The sequence below is a fragment of the Barbus barbus genome (assembly GCF_936440315.1).
Source record: "Barbus barbus genome assembly, chromosome: 49".
Lineage (NCBI taxonomy): Eukaryota > Metazoa > Chordata > Actinopteri > Cypriniformes > Cyprinidae > Barbus > Barbus barbus.
Window position 1 is genome coordinate 5,001,056 of NC_136727.1, and position 13,357 is coordinate 5,014,412.

The following is a 13,357-nucleotide window of genomic DNA, read 5'->3' on the forward strand; positions in this document are numbered from 1 at the left end:
GAGCATGTCGACCCGCTAAGTGCTTCAGGTGTGAGCGCAGATGGGAAGCAGCATTTGAATGAATGCAGCCAAACACAAAAAAGGCACGGGATCGAGACATCTTCCTTTCAAAGGGATCCTGGCAGGATGTGTGCGGGTGCTAGAGTGTTTTTGTGAGACTCTTCAAAAGCTCCATTGTCATGCAAAATGAAAAACCGCCGAATTCAAAAAGATTCCGCCGGCAACGCAATTAATGCGTTGCGCATAAATAGACGTTTGAAACTTGGCAGAAGACAAAAGGACTAGCCAACGCGGTCTGGAAAGGAAGGACTGCCACAGCGTGGACAGAAAGAGGGGGCGGTTGGTGTAGTCTGCTTCAGTGAGTGTAGTTGGTTAACGCTCGTCGTAACCCTGAGAAGAAAGGACGCATTTGGGTAGAACGGACACTAAGGAGGGGACAGGGGTCGAAACCCCCCTTCACCTAAGTACTGGCGTGTGTCTGCCAGGCTGATGCATGCAGCTGGGGGGCCTCCAGGAACACAAAGATCCTGCATTAGTGGAAAATCAGCTTCCAATAGTTGCCCCCCACGGGGATCTTACCTCGAGGGTTTGGGCCAGAAGCGTCCTTTCCAACCGCCCACCTCCTCAGAATCTGTAAATCAATGCACCAACACAAATGTTATTTTGCACCCAGCAGGAACCTCCGGCAAAGCACATCTTGTTTCTTATCCTCAGAGAAAATTAGACCCCTTAGGCTCTGTTCAAGTTGAGGTTTATTGCCCAACCAACACAGCAACTCCCATTCCTTGAGAAATGCAAGAAATTTGTAGTTGTCGACACCAGCAGACAAGTCAAAGCAACACGTTGGTAAAATGTGGCCACAAACAGATGCAATTCAGGCCGTCTTTGACCACAGGCAGCTCAAAGTGCTGATGTCTATGTGCGTCTGTGGTGTCTGGGCACAGGTACTTTCCTTCAGTCAAGTCGTGATGTGATCTGTCGGGAACGTTTAATGGTTTTAGTGGTTCCTCAAAGTCCTGTGGTGTAACTGGAGGGAGCCACTACACTATGGCATAAACAGAATTTAGACATACCTCAAGATGTGTTAAGCAATTCTGTGATAATACATGAAATGATCACCTTGATTAAAATGTGTTGCATAACTTTAAACACACACCCGGAGCAGTGGGCATTTCTTGCTACGGCACCCAACAATTGGGAGCAATGGGAGTTTTGGTGCCTTGCTCAAGGGCACCTCAGTGGGTGTTGAAGGTGGAAGAGAGCGCTGGTCATTCACTCCCCCCACCTACAATTCCTGCCGGTACTGAGACTCGAACCCCTGGCCTTCGGGTTACAAGTCCAACTCTAACCATTAGGCTATAACTACCTAATTGTATTGTTTGTACTGTTCGTCAATACAAACCATGATGTTGGCTTGACAAAGCCTTGCCTGAAAGGCAAAAATTCTTTAAGTTAGACAGATAGATAGATATTATGTCAGCTTTAAATACATCAGTACTCATGCAGTCTTCATTGCAATTAATTAGTATATCTACAGTTTGTTGTATAACAGTAAAAGAGAACTGACCCAAAAAACCTAGAATTTTCAAAAATGCTTTGAAAAATGTTAATTGATGACGAGAACTCGGGGCAACTGACACTCTTTAACATGCATCGCAGGTTCTTCTGTAGCGCACGCATAAATCTTCCCTCAGTAAAATGCACATCACTCGGCATTAAACACAATGAGGTGGGTGCCTCCATCCGCCTTGCCAAAACATCTCTTTGTCTAGACGCCATAAAAGAAGCCGGTTATTTGTGAAAACAATTATGCACAGGAATTTGAGTCTCTAAAATTGAAGCAAGAGACTTCTGTGAGCGTACCGACAAAAACGGCCAGCAGAGAGGAACAGTGTTTTGGGGATTTACACAATGGAGTAATTACACCGAACAGCAGGGGGGTGGGCTGGGAGGGGCGGCGTGGACAGAAGCTTCGCTGACAGATCTAGCGGCGCTCTGATTAACAGTGAATGTTAATATGTGACGCCAAGCTTTGATGCTCAGCCTTTTGCAGTCGATGGCCTCAGGTTGAGGCGTAGCATCGAATATAAAACATTTCTCGACTCGCAGTAGTCGACAGACACAAAGGTTCTGAAAGGTTGCTAAATTCAAAATTGAAGAAGTTTCTGGTGAAGGTGAAAAACATGATGATAATTGTTCAACAGAAGAATGTTGATATTTGTAATAGTTTGTGAAGATTTCCCAATGTGGGAAGTGAATTCTTCACCCCTTAGCTCAAATGGTGACAAAGATAGCGGCTTTACATGCCACAGATCTTAATCACAAACATTCCATGGACGTTTCACGTGTTTGGATGCTTGAAATAGTTCCTCATCACCATAATGCCTCTTGTTTGTTTGGGATGAGTGGGATTCGATGCTATTTGCTGGAGGAAAGAAAAAACAAGATGGAATGAGAGTGAATCGTATCTCTAGGATGGGACAACAGAGCTGTAATTGGACCATTGTGTGATTCAGATGGGGTGGGGCAGATGGTCTCTTCTCGAATATGCCCATCCAGATATGGGCCCGGTTGATAATTACGGGCCTCTCAACTGAAAAGGCACTCGAAAAGTGACATTGGGATGAATAATACAACAAAAGGAAGTGAGGCGTCTGTCTGCGCCCGTCTCTAGGGTGTTGGGGTGTCAGCCTCTCTAACTCGCAAGGTTAATGAAGCAGCTGCGGGCAAGGACGTTCCTTGGCTTTTTGTGTGTAGCACCATATGATGCACATCTAACATCATGTGGTTTGTTTCTGTTAGAAGCTCAATCATTTCCTGTAGCATATCAATTTTTTGGAAATTTTTGATGAGCCAAAGATGTCTTTAGTAAACTCAAACCCAATTTTTTAAATGGAAGTCACTTTTTGAGAAAAAAAGAAGAAATTGTCATAATTAAATATTTTTACAGAATTTTTTTTAAATATAAGGATAAATTAGGTTTTCAAATCAGGATCAAATCAGGTTTGATCAATCCGGCATTATGTCCCAATCCAGTTCCCCCATCTCTTCCCAATATTTTTTCAGTCTACTCTCCCCTCTAGGAATAAAATGCACAATCTATCAATAAAATTACCAAAAAAAAAAAACATGCTCAAAAAAAAGAAAGGAATTGCACAGGAAAAAAAGATAGGAGAGAAAATTGTTTAAATGCTTTTGCATTTTCTCGCAAATATTTTGTGTTTTCCAGAAAAACTTTGTGTTTACTTAAGAATATAAGCAGAAGGAAAAAAACTATACCACATTGATTTTGCAAACAACCGCAAAGTTTCTCAGGTCAACGCAATAGTTTTGCGAAAGAACGCAAAGTTTCTCAGGGGAACGCAATTGTTTTGTGAATGAATGCGAAGTTTTTAAGGGGAACCAAATTTTTCAGGGAGAACAGAAGAGTTTTGCAAAAGAATGGGAATGTTTTGCAAGAAAATGCAAAGTTACTTAGGGAAATGCAATAGAACACTCAAAGGTTTTGTGAGTGAACAAATTTCTTTGGGGAATGCAAGTTTTGCGAAAGAATCAAAACATTTTGTGAAGTTTCTCAGGGGAACACAACACTTTTGTGAGAGAACGCAAAAGTTTTGCAAATGAATGCAAAAGCATTGAAATATTTTTTTCCCCTCGCATCTCATGTTGATGCATAGATTAAAATTTTTTTGGTAAGCATAATGTGCTTACAGTTTTGGTTTGAAAATAGTTGTTGCAGCAACCATTTTCAAACCGCAAATGAAAATAAATAAATACTGTTAGCATTTATTCAGGTCTGTGCTCCTACAGTCATGGCCAAAAATATCGGCACCCTTGGTAAATATGATCAAAGGCGGCTGTGAAACTTAATCTGCATTTTTAATCCTTTTGAGCTTTTATTTTAAAAATTCACAAAAATCTAACCTTGCATTGGAGAATAAGAATTTAAAATGGGGGGAAATATCATTATGAAATAAATGTTTTTCTCTAATACACATTGGCCACAATTAACGGCACCCTTTTGTTATTATAACGGCACCCTTTAATTACTTTTTGAAACCTCCATTTGCCAGTTTAACAGCTCTAAAGTTTCTCCTATAATGCCTGATGAGGTTAGAGAACACCTGACAAGAGATCAGAGACCATTCCTTCATCCAGAATCACTCCAGATCCTTCAGATTCCCAGATCCATGATAGTGCTTCTTCTCTTCAGTTCACCTCACTCATTTTCTACAGGGTTCAGGTCAGAGCACTGGAATGGCCAGCAGAAGCTTGGTTTTGTGCTCAGTGACCCGTTGTTTTTGAGGTTTGTGTTTGGATTATTGTACGGTTGGAAGATCCAAACATGGCTCATTATAAGATTTTTAACAGAGTCAGTCACTTGTTGATTTTTTTATCTGTTGGTATTTGATAGAATCCATGATGCCATGTATCTAAACAAGATGTCCAGGACCTCCAGCAGAAATATAGCCCGACAACATCAAAAATACAGCAGTATATTTCATTGTACACATGGGGTACTTTTTATCCCTGTGTTCACCAAACCCATCTTGAGTGTTTGCATCATTGCCCTGATGGTGGAAATGGGAATTTTCGCTGCTCTAGCTATTTTCTTATAGCCACTTCACTAATTTGTGAAGCTCAATTATCTTTTGCTGCACATCAGAAATATATTATTTGTTTTTTTCTCATTGTGATGGATGATTAAGGGAATTTGGGCTTTGTTTCTTCCCTATTTATATTTCTGTGAAACAGGAAGCCATGGCTGGATAATCTCATGTTCATAATCACCCTGGAGTGCTCAAAATTGTGAATATGAATGGGAATATACTTCAGAGATATTTTACTCATAAGAGTTTCTAGGGGTGCCAATAATTGTGTCCAATGTGTATTTGAGAAAAACATTTATTTCATAATGATATCCCCCCTCCCCCCATTTTAAATTCTTATCCAATGAAAGGTTAGATTTTTGTGAATGTTTTAAATAAAAGATCAAAAGGAATAACAATGCAGATTCATTTTCACAGTCGCCTTTGATCATATTTACCAAGGGTGCCAATATTTTTGGCCATGACAGTATATTGTAATATTTATATTTAAGTATTTTATGCACATATTAGGCCTCATTCATGAAAAACAAAATCAACTAATTTCTGTGTAATTCAATTGTGAAACCATTTTTACATAATTGTTGGTAATGGTAACAATTTACTTACTGGTTTTACAAACAATTTACAAAGAAATTCATTGCTCATATGTAATTTTCAGGTTTCCCAAATATCAAAAATGCATTTTTCCTAATGCCAACAATTTATAAGAATGTTTCTACACAAGGTACAAATGATGCATAATAAAATCAATTTACGTAACAACTGTAACAATTTATACACACAATTGTTATACTTCATGAAAAACTTCATGTTGACATTTTAAGCCTTTCATTTGAAACTCTAGAATAACATTTTTCAATAGGATGCTAAAAATAACAATGTGCACCTTTACCCAATTAATCAAAACAAATAACTGACAGGTTTACCAGCTATCAAACTAAGCAGCAGTAAAAATCCCCATGCAACCAAACAGGCCGGACGACAAATAAACAGCCAACAGCACTCAGTCACACAGGCCATTGACATTTATAGATGATTCGGCTTGGCAAGAATCTTAGACTCTTTTTCAACAGCTATTTGGCACAAGGACTACAGCATACAAGCGTTTTTAATCACAGATCACCGTGCACACAAACAATCCCAAAAAAAGACTTTCTGGCCTGTAACTAAATACACAAAGATTTTACTAATGACAGCAGATTCTTCGCAGGCCACTTCATTGGATTACACCTCTACAAACTTATGAATAAACTCAGTGTGTGTTGTGGCGTACTATCAGTCAGCAGTAACCTTATCTTCCCGGCCAGATTTCATTTTTTCATGATGATAAACAAAGAACAATAACTTCATTCACCACCATTGTACAATAATCTCAGTCATTTTACAACAGGTGTTCTTTAAACACTACAAAGTACTACCGAAAAGCAATAAAACAAAATCATTAAAGTTGTTTCCATGGACACAGAAAGAAATAATACACATTTATTTTTATGGGGTGATGACAGTAAGTTATATGGCCTGCATGGGACATGATCGCTGGTGCAGACTTTGCAGAGCTGTTATGTAACTGAGAGAGAGGGATATTTATTTTAGACACTATCTTGCTTGTAAAAGTGTTAGTCTAGCAGGCTGTCTACCAAATTAGCACATCAACACTGAGAATAATGCAGGCAGATTGTAGGAAGTTCTTACGTTATTAAGGGTAAATAAAGAATTCTAGTCAAAAGCAGGGCTCCGCATTGGCTGTGACTAAACTGCTTGCAATTTATTCAAATTATTCACATAAATAAAAAACTGCAACAATAATTTAATCACTTTTTTAAATACTTTTTGTACATCCATATGCACTTAAGTAAACCTGTTGCTTCCTCAGATTAAAAAATAAAATAAAAAGGCAACTGCAAGTTTTTACCCTCACAATTCAGACTTTTTAAAATCGCAATTCTGAATTTATATCTCACAATTCTGCCTTTTCTCGGAATTGCATAAACTCAGAATGAAAGCAATTCTGAGAAAAAAGTCAGAGTCTGAGATGCTAAATTACAATTGCGAGATATAAAGTTTGAGAAGTCTGAATTTTGATAGATAAACTGGTAATTGTGAGAAAAACTAATTGCGATAAAATGTCACAATTTATGTTTTATTCTATGATGAAATTAAAAAAACTAACCGAATTATGAGATGTAAATTCAAAATTCAGAGAAAAACTCATAATAGAACTGCGAGATATAAAGTCAGAATTCCACATTTATAGCTCACAATTTTTGAGTTTTATTCTCATAATTGCAAGAAATCAACTCAGAATTGTGCGATACAGATTTAAAATTGCGAGAAAAACAGTCTTTTCCTTTTTTTTAAAATTATGTGGCAGAAACCCACAGAACGTTCCCCTAACGTTAGTTTTTGGTTCCCGTTTGGTTATTGTTTTGGGAACCAAATACTAACGTTAGGGGAACGTTCTTTTTAGGTTATTTTTTTGTAACCATAAAATAACGTTCCCAGAACGTTGCATCGTGGTTATTACTTAAAGAAAAAATAATAATAATTTTAGAGAACAATAGGTTTAAGTTATTTTTTATAACCCTGTAAAACGATCTTTTCAATGAAAACGATGATTTATTGTGTAATGACCTGAAATTCGTTGAATGCAGCATTTATTAAAATACAAAAATTATATCAATCAAAACATGTAACTTGTAATATTAAGCCAAGATTAAGCAGGGAGTGATGACAGAAATAATAAATTCGTGGGTTTGTTTCATCTTCATTTACTGCGTGCGCGCCTCTGATCTGCACGCGCTGCTCCAGCACGCGCTTTCTACTGTCTTCCACGAAGAGGCGCGCGATCGCGGAATATAAAAATTAACGGTCATTTACTCGTACTCGCTCGTTTATTGAATGATTACTTAAAATTAATATAGTTATGACAGTAAATATGATATCGGAGGGATTTGACATGCCTAACTGAAGAGAACATGATGTTAAGCGAGAAGTTTTTGTTTACGGATCAAAAGAGGAGTACAAACTGCACACTTCTGTGGTAAGAAATTAATGTACTGATATCCTTCTTTAAGTCAAGTAATTTTTTTATTCTTTTTTAATATCTGTCATATTTTATAAGACATACATTGTGTGAAGCTATTTTTATTTGGTGCTGAAGAAGTAAAATCTGGGTAGCTAACTTACTCCGTTATGGACGGATTTAATCTTACATGATAGTTGATGTGCTCCGATTATTTTTATTGCTTAAACAATAGATAAAAACAAGATATGGATTTTATAATATTGATTAGGGGTCCATATAATTTCCATGCCACTTCTACTATACTGGGTCGAGAGTGCTGGATGATTACTGACCTACAGTGGAGTGATCATACTGGAGTAAATAGGTCAGGGAAACGTTAGAATAACGTTCTATAAACCAAAAACGAACGTTCTATGTCCGTTAAGAAAACTTTCCTGGCTAACCAAAAACAAACCATAAAAAAATAACGTTCTGTTATATGAATACGATGCAAGCTAAGATGTTGAATTAGGGAACAGAAGTCTCCTATTAATCAGTTAAATCTTTGTGAGTTAGCAGTTTGAATCAGATTCCCTCACTAAATAGCCAATCACTTTTCGGTTACATTTGATTCAAAAAGAGGCGGGAACAGCATACAACAACTGTCATATGCGTGACAAAAAAAAAACAAGATAAAAAGTATGTGAGACCTTACCAGTTGTTCACATTACACAAAGAAAGAAACATATTCAAAGTTTTGTTGCATAATGTTTGTTTCACATGCTCTTTAATCAACATAGTTAAGTGATCAATATGGCACAACAAGTAGGCCTACAGTGATATCAAATTAACCAATTTATACTAAACAATATATATTAACATATTACATAATCCCTACTAATTTTGTTGTCTGGAGCACGTATTTAGCGTGACTAATTCTTCAAATTGCCAGTCAAATACTGGCTACTTTCACAGCCAAGACGACTAGCCAGCAGCATGAGGTTTGTTTTCTTTTGCGGACAGAGGTCTTTGCAGAAAATAACTGCTATTAAAAACGTGACGTGACTACAGACACTTGTGAACCAGACAGGGGTTGTCTCGTAGCACAGCGTCTAAAATTAACCAAGCACAAGACAGACAGAAGACAGAAAACCATTTCCAAAGACAAAAGCAAAAGACATCATCTGGTAAAGAATTACTGGACACACGGCTGTCAGATCCGGATTGGATAAAAGGAAAACCACAACACCTGAAAATAGCCGTGTTCTGCCACAGCACTACAATTAGCATGGCCTGAGAGACGGACACCAGGTCCTGTTAAGTTGGGCTCCGTCTGTTTTCCTGTGAGAAACGGGCCAGAATCAACAGACGCAACACGAGCAGAGAGAGAGATGGAAATAAAATCATATTGTCCGAAGATACCGCCCCGCAGAGAACATAGAATAACATAAGCACTGATCTCTACAGTGTTTTACATGCTTTACAGTTTCCTCTGTGGTCAACTTCAATTGCAACGGAATAATAGCGTACTACGCAGTATATACTACTGTAACCGCCTTATTTAGCACCTTGTATGTGCGAGACTTCCGGTTTCATTCACTTCCAGTCATTAATAGCGATGCAAATTTGTATGGAAGCCCGTTTCTGCCACTGAATAAAGAATAATAAAAAAAAAAAAGGTTATTGCGATATTTTCTCACAATTCTTTTTTTCACAGAATTGCGTGATATAAACTCACAATTCCGACTTTTTTTCACAGAATTGCGTGATATAAACTCACAATTCCGACTTTTTTTCACAGAATTGCGTGATATACACTCATAACTGCGAGCTATAAAGTCACAATTGCGAGATAAAAACTTGCAATTCTGACTTTTTTTCTCAGAATTTTGAGATATAAACTCCAATTGCGAGGTATAAAGTCAGAATTGCGTGATATAAACTCTGATAAAAAGACTGATATGTTAGAGATATATGATATAAACTCGCAATTCTGAGAAAAAAAGTCAGAATTGGGAGATAAAAAGTCGCAATTACCTTTTTATTTTTCTATTCAGTGGCAGAAACGGGCCTCCATAAAATTGCGCGTTACACTGCTTGATATTGCGAACTGGTATTTCTTATAGCATAGCATTTTAATAAATTGTCTTAATTATAAACACACTGGTTTGAAGTTTCTATTGAATCAGAAGTCTCGCACATTTGAAAAAAAAAAAAAAAAAAAAAAAAGCTTACACCTGCATTGAAAAAAAAAAAAGGTGGATACTGGGTGGTACTATTTAACAAAAAAAAAAAAAAAAAAAAAGATACTTACCGCTTTTTCTGGAAGTTGCACTGGTCGAAATTGCATTGTTGTGAAAAAAAAAAAAACACAAGATAGTCACATCAATTTGTAAGTTACATTTTATTACAATAAGAAAATGTCAAATACCTTAAAATAAAATTGAAACATTATAAACTATAAATGTGATTTAGCCCCCCCCCCCCTCACTTAAATTTAACAGTATTTAGACAGATCAGGAACGAAAAGTATGAAACAAAAATAAATTGTAAAAGTCTTTATAAACAAAACAAAAAAAGTTACATACGACAAGCATAAATGAATTTAATGTGAGGCTGAAACTACAAAAACTTAGGACAAATGTGTGCATTTTGTGTATGTTAATTGCACTTTCATTTCAGATGATAAAAAGGGACTCATATTCTGTGAAATATGGTTAAAACTGTACATTATGCATTTGTAAACATTTAAAAAAATCAGTATTCCACGTTTGTCACATGACCTTCTTATTATGTTTAACCAATTGAGTGGCCTCCAAGTTATTTCTCACATGAAACTTAAGTTTCCATTTTTAATTTTGCGTAAAAATATTGTAGGTTTTCGCAAATAAGGAGTCAAAAAATACGTTAGACATTGCACTTGATTACTTACGGTTCATTCAATGTGAAATGGAAGGACAGGTTGGGCACATTGCGTTGTGGGATACAGTATTCTACGAAGTGTGCTCTTCAAAAGTTTTTTTTTTTTTTTCCATACACAGATACACTGAGGTTTGAATAAGAGTGAAGACTCAGAGTCAGATTGTTTTTCCACATTTTTACTAAAATGTCTCTAAAAGGCAGCAGTTTTAAGTGTTCACAAGTTTTTTTATTTTTCTTCAGTAGAGTAAGTACAATGCTGTGGTAAAAAAAAAACTGGCCTTGCGTGCTAAAAACTTAAGACACAAATATTAACACTTAGGGTCCCCCTTAAAGTTTGCTGGTATTGAAAAGTGGCTAGTGTAACTGGAAACAGAAAAATCATAGTTTTTAGACACATTGACAACAATATTTGACAAGAAATCCTCTTCACGTAATGTCTACAATTATGTCGTACAATCACAGACACCAAGAAGTTACAGCCACAATGAATGCCGGCCGGATCAAGTGACAATTTAAAGCGACATGATTTTTTTTTTTTTTTTAAGCTCACAGTTGAACAAATCAAAGAAAATTATTAATTCTGCGATAAAGTGCGCTGCAGCTAAAGGAGTGAGACAAACAGCATTTAGTCACCATCTTCACTATTAGGTCATCAACATCATGTGACGTTTATTTACACGTCATTAAGAGTCAAAGCCGATCTGCTACAGTGTGAAAATATCCCTTCACTTGCACCAAGGAAACGTATTGGACCTAGAAACTCAAAATGTAGGATGAATATCAAATCAAGCCATTTTTTATAAACACAATGTCAAAAATACTTTGTTATCAAAAAGCAATGCATTATGGGTTGTTTTTGAACTGAAATAAAAACACTCAATGACAAACAAGACAAATGATCCATCTGTAATTTCAGTGGTCATATGACATCCTTGCATAATATCTACATCTCGTCTATGTTAAAAGGAAACTATGTACAACATATACATATAAGTCACATGGTCGCAGGAAACTGACATCAGGGATGCATTATATTCGCAGCTCATAGGTTAGATTTAGAAATGGAGTGGTTTAAATCCTAGTCTTTGGTGGCATTACTCTGAAATCCAAAGTATTACATCACACATGCTGTTTGTGTGGTCAGCTTGAGAACAGAGGAAATGCTTGACAACTTTAGAGACTTAATTTAGACATGGAATGAAATGAATGTGGGTCATAAGAAAGGAGGAAATGCAAAAATGTTAAATGTGTTTAAAGGAAACAAGATTAAAACGAAGTTTTCCTTCTTGAATGTGGAAATAACTAGGATGGGTAAGGAAACAAAGTCAAGTTTGTTAAAATTTTTTTTAATAAATTAAAACCGTGTATACATCTACCAAAATATTTAAATATATTTGGCACTAAACTTAAATGAACTGTGTACATTAATGTCGTATTTTACCCCCAAATAATATTTTTATTTTATTTTTTCTCTAAAAAAGACAGTAAAAGCTATTTTAGGATAATTTAAATTTTGAAATTAAACCTTTCATCGAAAAAGTTCTCAATATCGTTATGCAAACCAACAAACAAACAAACCTAATTCTCATTACTGTGATACAGTAACAAATTGTTCAGACGCAGCTATTTTGTTAATTTTATTAAAAATAAATTAAAAACAATTAAAATAATTTTTAAAATGTTTTCTTTGCAGCACGGCAAAATGAAGACAGAAAATGACATTACAATAACAAAATAACACAATTTTAGTTTTACTAATTTTTTCTTTTTTTTGGGGGGGGGGGGGGGTTGTGGGGGGTAATTCAGGGTAAATAATGACCTGGACATTCCTTAATAGTTTTCATGAGAATCAGTCGTTCGTATTTTAGCCAAGTCATGTTTTAAATTGACTTTTTGATCATTTTAAAATGTGAAAACAAGGTTCATTTACCATTTAAGACATTTGTATCCTTCGTCTGATTTCTATTTGAGCAATCTCAAAATACTCCGATCAACCGCTCTCTCCATTTGGAAGATCTACTAACATATAAATTAAAAACAGAATAATGGTTGATGAAATCTTGGATTCTCTTCATGTCTGCTGCCTAATTTTTTCTGTGAACATTTGGAAGAAATCTCTAAAAAGATGTGCCACATGAATAAAATGACCACTGAAATGGAGTTGGCTTTTGTGAAATCAAATAATCCAAGTTGAAATCCAGCAAAGCTTACACAGCGTGCAGTCAAAACTGACTTCAATTTAAAAATGTCAACGTATGCCATTTTCCATGAGAAATAATGTTCCAGAGTGACCCAAAAATGAAACTGAACAAATCCAACAGAAAACAGTCGTCCCAAATACTGTGTTTGAAATTAAATGGGACATTGCCGCTGTGCAAAATTGCTCACCACAACAATAAGCAACCTAAAAACATCCATTCGTCCTTCATATCGCCCGTTCGGAAGTCAAAGTCTTTGGGTTTTCTGGACAAACACTGAGCCTTTTTTCGTATAAACTAACACATTTTTCTTTGTCGTAATTTACTGGCTTCAATAAAACTTGTTAGTTGTTAAAACTAGGAGGATTAAAACACATTCCTTATGTAAAATATCGTCCGAAACGTTAACGCAATGTCTTTGCATCCCATCGGATGCCTCAGAAAAAGATTACGTCCTCCTTGGCGGCTTCGTCGCCAATAGTGTACGTGAGGGTGGGCTGGGAGGTCTGGTTGTGGGTTTTGAGAACGGCGGGTGCGAGGCTAGACTGGGCATCCGTATGCGTGTCTGGAGGGCTGAGGGAATCTGCAGGGCGAGCAAACCAAACAACAGGCCTGTCAGCTGG

General features: G+C 36.5%; 1 protein-coding gene across 2 annotated transcripts in view; it reads right to left on the reverse strand.

Annotated features, from left to right (window-relative positions):
* Positions 1-11,078: 11,078 nt before the first annotated feature.
* LOC306867713 (rho guanine nucleotide exchange factor 18-like) overlaps positions 11,079-13,357 on the reverse strand; it is a 46,099-nt gene continuing 43,820 nt past the window's right edge. For both annotated transcript variants that reach the window (XM_079413546.1, XM_079413545.1), the window contains one exon: positions 11,079-13,317. In XM_079413546.1, coding sequence (XP_079269672.1) covers positions 13,172-13,317 — 146 coding nt within the window. In that variant the 3' untranslated portion in view covers positions 11,079-13,171. The remainder of the gene's footprint in view (positions 13,318-13,357) is intronic.